The sequence below is a fragment of the Microtus ochrogaster genome, unplaced genomic scaffold, assembly GCF_000317375.1.
Source record: "Microtus ochrogaster isolate Prairie Vole_2 unplaced genomic scaffold, MicOch1.0 UNK9, whole genome shotgun sequence".
Taxonomy (NCBI): domain Eukaryota; kingdom Metazoa; phylum Chordata; class Mammalia; order Rodentia; family Cricetidae; genus Microtus; species Microtus ochrogaster.
Window position 1 is genome coordinate 3,328,998 of NW_004949107.1, and position 7,539 is coordinate 3,336,536.

Here is a 7,539-nt window from a genome sequence, read left to right on the forward strand (position 1 = left end):
CAGCCTGGTCTACAGAGCTAGTTCCAGGACAGGCTCCAAAGCCACAGAGAAACCCTGTCTCGAAAAACCAAAAAAAAAAAAAAAGGTACAGGATGTGTATGAAATGCCACTGTTACCTTCTCTTTCTCTCAATTTCATTCCAGGCCCAAGATCCCATCCATTGCCATAGGGATTGTGGGTGGCCTTCTCTTCATAGTTGTGGTGGCCCTTGGGATTGGCCTATTTATGAGACGACGCCACATTGTCCGAAAACGTACCCTACGCCGCCTACTTCAGGAGAGAGAGGTGAGGCCTGCTGCCTGCGGGTCAGTGACATCCTCACGACCCTCAACTGTTGCAGTGGAGAAAAGACCTTCTCCGGGGAGCTTACAGTGTGAAATTTTATAGATGAGGTGTGGTTTAGCTTGCTATCCCTGTAACAGGCACTCATGATAGTCCATGTATAAAGAAGAGAGGTTAATTTGCTTTTAAGAGTTTGGGGGTTAGCAGTGTTACTTTGGGTCTGGGGCAGGAGTCCATGACGAAGCACATTAACTCACCACGTGCCAGGCAGAGGAAACAGGTGCTCCACTGTCCCTTCTGGATCTCCACCCCAATCACCCAAAGGGCTCCCTGTGGGCCTCACTGCATAAAGGCCCACTATTTCCTATTAGCATCATGGTCCATTTTAAACACATGAGTTTTTGCAAGACACTTGCCCATAGCAGATATATAATTGCCACTATGAATTATTGGTTAGGATAGAAGAACCAGGAAAAAATGTCCAATTACACACAATTTGTTTTATTTCGGTATCTCCATTCAACAAAACATGCATGTCTTGGGCATTGTCTTTGAAAATTCAAAGCCTAGGGGAGGCCTGCCTAAAGGGTAGCTCCTCTATGTGTATACAGAAAAGCAATCAAGATGAGAGACGTTGAAATCTTACAATGGTCCCATGATCGAGATGTTACTTTGGGAGACAATTCCACTATCCACACAAGTGGATGTTTCTTTTTGAAACTCTGTGGAGTGGGTGTTAAGCCATTATTATCCTTCAGCTAATGCCTGTATCCGGCACTGCATTAGAAACCATGGTCCTTCATCAACATGGAGATGACCCAAACCGTTATGGCATAACATTGTTCTTGTTGCTAGATTTTAATTAAAACTGATTGACATAGACATAGATATGGAAAACACAGCCCTCAAATAGAGCTGTCTTGTTAAACACCTGCATCATAAGACGGGGGTTTCTCCTGTAGATTACTACGTTCTGAAGAAAAGGTGTGCATGGTTCCTTTTGAACGTGTGTGTTGAGTGCTTTGTAGTAAGGCATGGCTGCATGCTGTAAGCAGCTGGATGCTCTTACCCTGAATGCATCTACCATACATGTCACATATTGTGGAATGCAGAGCTAACAGCTCAGGTCTGTTCCCTTCCTCGCAGCTCGTGGAACCGCTCACACCCAGTGGAGAAGCTCCCAACCAAGCCCTCTTGAGGATCTTAAAGGAAACAGAATTCAAGAAGATCAAAGTTCTGGGTTCCGGAGCATTTGGCACAGTGTATAAGGTAACATCCTGGAGACAGTTGTGCACCTGGCCCTGGGAACTAGTGTTTGCCCCGCACTTCAGCCCTGTGTGGGTAACTCAGATTCACCAGCATTTTGGTGACTTTTATCAACATCTGTCTGTTTTGCTGAAGGTGTAGGAACGGCAGTGTTACCCAGGATACTGGAAAAAAAAATTGTTTGTTATCACTGTGAGATCAAAAGCATTTTCTATTCCTGAGCTTGAAGCATAGGTTGGGAGTCTAGCTGATAGAGAGGCTGATTTTTTTTTTTTTTGAACTGTCAGAATAAACCATATAATGAACATCTCAATCTGCTTTTCCTAGGTCCATTTTTCATAATGTCTCTTCCAGTTATAACTCTGAATGATCCATGCTGCCTTTACAACAAGCTGCATTAGTGGCTTCTCTATCTATGAGCAAACGCCACGGCCAAGGCAACATATAGAAGCCTTTGTGTTAGTTTTCAGCTCCAGAGGCTTAGAGCCCAAAATGGCAGGGGAGCATAGCAGCAGGCTCTAGGCCTGGCGGCAGGAGCAGGGAGATGGCTGTTCTCATCTTCAAAGGCAAGGACAAAGCAGTGGGAACAAACCGGAAACAGTGTGAGAATTTTAACTCATGTCACCCTTGAGGTGATGTGCTTGTTCCAGAAAGGGTGCCCCAACTACAGTTCTCCAAACAGTGGCATCATCTGGGAAAAATGTGTTCAAATATCCAAGACCATGAAGGACATTCCTCATTCAAACTAGCGCAAGCATAGATTTTTGTTTTGATTTGTCCTTATTTTTTTTTTTAAGACAGGCTCTTACTATGTATCTAAAACTGATCTTAAATTCAATCATGTTGTAATGGTGTCAAGTGTTGAGATTACAGAAGTGGGCCATTAATCCCCTTGAATTTTTATATGAATGTTTGTTTTAAATAATTGGAATACAAGTGCATCATTTTCTCCCCTTTCATTTCTTCTTTTGCCCCTCTACGTACCCTTCCTCCACCTTCTCCCATGGCTCCTACTCTCCAGTTGATAGTTCCTTTTTTATTATTATTGTTAAAATATACATGTATATTTATACATATATGTGTATATATGCAAATATAGATATATGTATACATATGGACAAATATATAAATACAACCAGCTAAGTCCATTTTTGTTGTTTGTGTGCATATGGTTTCAGAGCTGACCTCTCTGTATTAAACAATCAATAAGGGGGGCTCATCTCCCCGAGAAGCTAAATCTCCTTCTCCGGGAGTTATTAGTTACCCATAGTTCTTTTGCTGGGGATGGAAACCATGAAATCTTGCCCCTTCCACCTTAGCATGTTCGTTGATATGGCAATGTTCCTGTCTTGTTTATGCAGCCATTTCTAGGAAAGACTGTTTCATGTCAGACTTTCTCATAGTCTGGCTTTTAACAATCTTTCTGGCCCTTCCTCTGAGATATTCCCAGCTGATCTCTGCATGGTGTCCAGCTGCGGTTTTCTGTGATGGTCTCCATTTGCTGTCAAGAGAGGCATCTCTGATATGAGTGGCATTTGTTTTTATCTAAAAAAAATTATTCAGATTCTTCAAGCCTGGTAGCTAAGAGTCTCTGTGATATAATGAGTCCAAGCACTTTGCAATGCAGAGCTCTTAAAGATTGGAGTCATTAATAAAAATTCATCCAGTTTACAAGGTAACATGTTCCCTGGCATGATGATTTCAGGTTAATACCAGCTTTCTTCTTCATCTCAGGGTCTCTGGGTTCCAGAAGGTGAGAAAGTCAAAATCCCTGTGGCCATCAAGGAGTTAAGAGAAGCCACGTCTCCAAAAGCCAACAAGGAAATCCTTGATGTGAGTTTCATTTAATGTCAAGCTGCCCACAAGTATCGGGACCCCGGAAAGCACCTGTTCTGCTTCCTACCATCACAATGCTCGATTTTAAATAATTTTCACCACCGTATCATAAACACTACATTTTCAGCTCTTCTCCTCCTTCCTGATATAGAAAGTACAGTCCTCTCCAAGCCTCTCCTTACCCCTACACCCCAAAGAATGAAAGCTCAGAATTTCCACACATGTTCCAGGGACAGTCTTGATGCTAATTTCTTAGCATGTGTTACCATAGTGACTTCAGGATGCACCCACAGCCCAGTGTTACTGATGAAGGAGTGGAGGCAGAAACTGCTCAGATTGTTATGGCTGAGGTCTGAAGTGCATTACAACTTCTAAAATGAGGATTCCCTTTCCTTTGTTGAACCAGTTCTTCTTTACAAGTTTTTTGTTTGTTTGTTTGTTTGTTTTAAGATGCCAGAGATCAATGCCTCTGGATGCCTACTGGACTTTTGCCCCACCTCCTGAGCCCTCTCCCACAATTTAAACATCATCCCCCATGCTGCTGACTGCTACTTTCCAAAGCCTTTAGGGTGTTCAACGAGAGCAGCATTTTGCTTTGAATTCTACTGAACTCTCCCCCACTTCTCCTAGCCTTCTTAGCTTATGATGGGGCTGAACCCAACTGTAAAGAGGTTGACACAAAAAGGCCATCTAGGAACTGGGCAGAGCCCACTTCAGTACTGTCAAGGCTTTTAATAAGATGTTGAAAACTGCTCTTCTCCTGAGACAGAAGGTTGAAGCGAAGAGAGGGAGGCTTAGGGAAACCCACCCTGCCCGTTCCTATGAGAGATGATGGTGCATGAGTCCAGTGTCACAGAAAATCATGCATGCTGGAAATATACCTGTCAAGCAAAATCATCTTACATTCTAAAGCTTACAAATTGATGCCAAGTCTTATTCACAGAACCAGGAGGACCAGGAGACAGGGCCTTGTGAAGGCTTTTTGCTTACAGTCTATCACTTGTACTTGTTGAGAGGAAAATTGTTTGGTCAGTCTTGATTCCTTAGTTAGTATTTTAATTCATTTTGGATGCACTAATAAATTACACCCAATGATACGGATTTTAGCAGTGTTTATAAGGTGATAATATAAGGAAAGTTTACAGTTTGGAAATATTCTGAATGATAGCTACAGTCCAGAAAGGAGGCACAAGATCTGCTTTTGAGGGGGACATGGAGGTAAATAGAGTAAAAGCATAAAAGTCAAGTGCACCCCTCATCTGAAGGGCCCTGACTGAATCCTTCCTGCTCCTTGACCCCTTTCTCCTTTCATTGCTCATGCTCCGCCTACCTTGTGTCTTCATTCCTGTCTCCTTTGGTTTTCTCCTTGTGTGTCAGCTGTTGTGGCTATGGCAGCCACAAGGATGGTGACCTTGAGGCTTTCTGGCTTGCTTATCACGTGGCTGTGTCTGCCAGACACACAGAACAGCTTCTGTGCAGGGCTGTGTGCTGTTTCCTGGAAAGCCGTGGGGGCGAGGACACTGAGAGACTGGTTGCTGCTGAAGGAAGCAAGGCCTGTGGTCCTGGGGTCAGTTTCAACAGGGCGCTAAGCAGAACATCAACCAGCATCGCCGCAAGAACAGTCCATAGCGAACATGCTTTGTAAATGCTGGCATGCACTCGTAAATGGTCTCAGTGACCTCACACTCTGTGGTCTAGCTCCCCTGCCATGTGGTCTTTAGTGACTTAATTAACTGGGAAAGATTTTTAAACACCAAAGGTTCTTACCCTTTCACTTTTCTTAAAAAAGGTTGTGTGTGTGGGTGTGTGTATGTGTGTGTGCTCATGAGCACACACACAAGCACACTCATGAGCTCATACTTGTGCACATGATAAGCAAATGCCCTGAGATGTATGTCCCACGGCACATGTGCAGAAGCCAGAGGACGACTTGTGGAGTTGGTTCTTCCCTTACATCTCTACACAGTCAGGGCTGCAGGAACCAAACTTGGGTCATCAGGCCTCCACAGCAAGCACCATTGCCCGCTGAACCATCTCACTGGCTCGCTACCCTTCATTCTGAAGTCCAGACTCAAGGAATCTAGCATCCCCTGGAACCCTTTGCCCCATTCACAGCACAAATAATTCAGAGATGACTGAGACAGCAAGGAAGGATCCAAATCTACTATCAGCAATAGCGACAAATAGTGACTTTTCAGGGTCACCGAAGCCTCAGGGACAGACTGCCCCGCAGTGAGTCTGGGACAGAAGCCATCAGGGTCTTCCCCTGTGGGTACTGCCTGCTTCCAGCTGGTTCAGAGATTGTTGTGGGATACCAGGCATATTTGCTGCGGGTCACAATGCACCATCCCGGCTTCCAACATAAACAGGGAAGAACAAAGCTCACTTTAACGTTCACACACGACTACACAACACTCCCATTGTGCGGGGTGTGGGCAGGAAGTGACAACCCAGTTCTGTTTGTCTATCATATTTTAGGAGAACAAACTGGCAGGGCTCCAGGCTCTGTGTGGCCTGACGCCCACGCCCCCTGCTCTGTTCCTGTCCCAGTCATCATCAGCCAATGGCCGTTAAGCTTCTCAAACTGCTCCAATTTGCAGATGTTTTTTTCTCCCCCTCGAAAATGAATACAAGATGTGCCCAAATCTCCGGCACATCTTGAGAAAATAGGCCCGGCTGGAGGATTTCTGTGCTGTTATGATTGTACAGCTTCCCAGACCCAGAGGAGAGATGTGATTCGTGCTTTTCTGGCAATCCCATGGCCTAATAATTTTTCCGTATACGTTCCAGTTTCAATTTTGGCCGGGTACTGGAAAGGGAATGTAAAACAGATCTATATACAGCAGCATATGTGTGCGTGTGTGTGCGGGCATATGTGCATTTTCCAGTGGGAGAATGTAGTATGTAAGTATGTAGGCTTGTGTGAACGTGTATATGAGTGTCTCAGACGCATAACTCTCCATCTCAGAGGCTGGAACCAGCACTGCAAAAAGCACTTCTCCAAAGTTGATTTTCACAAGGGTGTTGTGGGCAGGTTTCCTGACCCAAATGCCCTCCCACCCTTCAGTCCGAATCAAGTCTGTTGAGAGGGGAGATCTTCCTCAAGACTGACTGCAGGCTCAGATCTCTCCTGCAAAATAGGGTCTTTCGAGTGACTATGGCCGCTAATAACATGAGCAAATCATTCTCCAGGACGTGCTGAGATCCAAATTTGGACCCCACAAAGCCCTAACAGCATCATCATATGCCTTGAGATGTAGGGCAGAGGGTCATCTCAAGGAAGATACTAGCATTTCCTGATCTCTGAAATATCAGGGTGACTCAGATCCCCTTTCATCAAAGCCTTTGCTAATGGCAAATTCTTCCATTTGGGTCTTTTGCGGTCCAGCAGACCTCCAACACGCAACACCTAAAGAAAGCCTACCTCCCACAGTATACGAGCATCTCAAGGACTCACGTAAATGTCCCCGACACTGGGGTACAGAGTTCAGGCTTTAAAACTCAAAACAAAGTCATCCCATTTTACCTTGAAAGGGAGCCGTGTGCCTCTCCCACTGGCCACTGCCAGGGAACCAATTGTAATGCATCTGTTGGCCTTGCCTTGTAGGAAGCGTATGTGATGGCCAGTGTGGACAACCCTCATGTGTGTCGCCTCCTGGGCATCTGCCTGACCTCCACCATCCAGCTCGTCACACAGCTGATGCCCTATGGCTGCCTCCTGGACTATGTCCGAGAGCACAAGGACAACATCGGCTCTCAGTACCTACTCAACTGGTGTGTGCAGATTGCAAAGGTAAGCACAAGGGAGCTCTGCCTAAAGGGCTGCACAAGGAGCCGGCGGCAGCTTTAGGACGCAGGATCAATGCTTCTGTGTGGTACAAAGTACCTTGACCTGCTGCACGCTGCCCTGGTCTTCCAGGAGTGACAGAGGTCATTTGTAAGAGAGAGCACATGGAAAGTCAGTCTGGACCTCTGGGTTCCCTGGGGAGATATGTTTGCATCTTTACTTTAGATTAATTTCAATTGCTTGGCTTCAGCACAGAACCAGTGCCCACACACCTTGGCACTGGGTGTGTGTCATTGTTGGATGTTGTCCTTTTTTTTTTTTTTTTTAAGGGAATTCTTTTTGGAGGACACTGTGGTGGTTTGTGGCTC

The 7,539-nt window shown here is 45.3% G+C and overlaps 1 protein-coding gene across 2 annotated transcripts in view; it reads left to right on the top strand.

The window, feature by feature from the left end:
• Egfr (epidermal growth factor receptor) overlaps window positions 1–7,539 on the top strand; it is a 176,294-nt gene that overhangs the window by 150,674 nt on the left and 18,081 nt on the right. For both annotated transcript variants that reach the window (XM_013353507.2, XM_026788907.1), the window contains exons 17-20: window positions 144–285; window positions 1,429–1,551; window positions 3,283–3,381; window positions 6,992–7,177. In XM_013353507.2, the coding sequence (XP_013208961.1) occupies window positions 144–285; window positions 1,429–1,551; window positions 3,283–3,381; window positions 6,992–7,177 (550 nt within the window). The remainder of the gene's footprint in view (window positions 1–143; window positions 286–1,428; window positions 1,552–3,282; window positions 3,382–6,991; window positions 7,178–7,539) is intronic.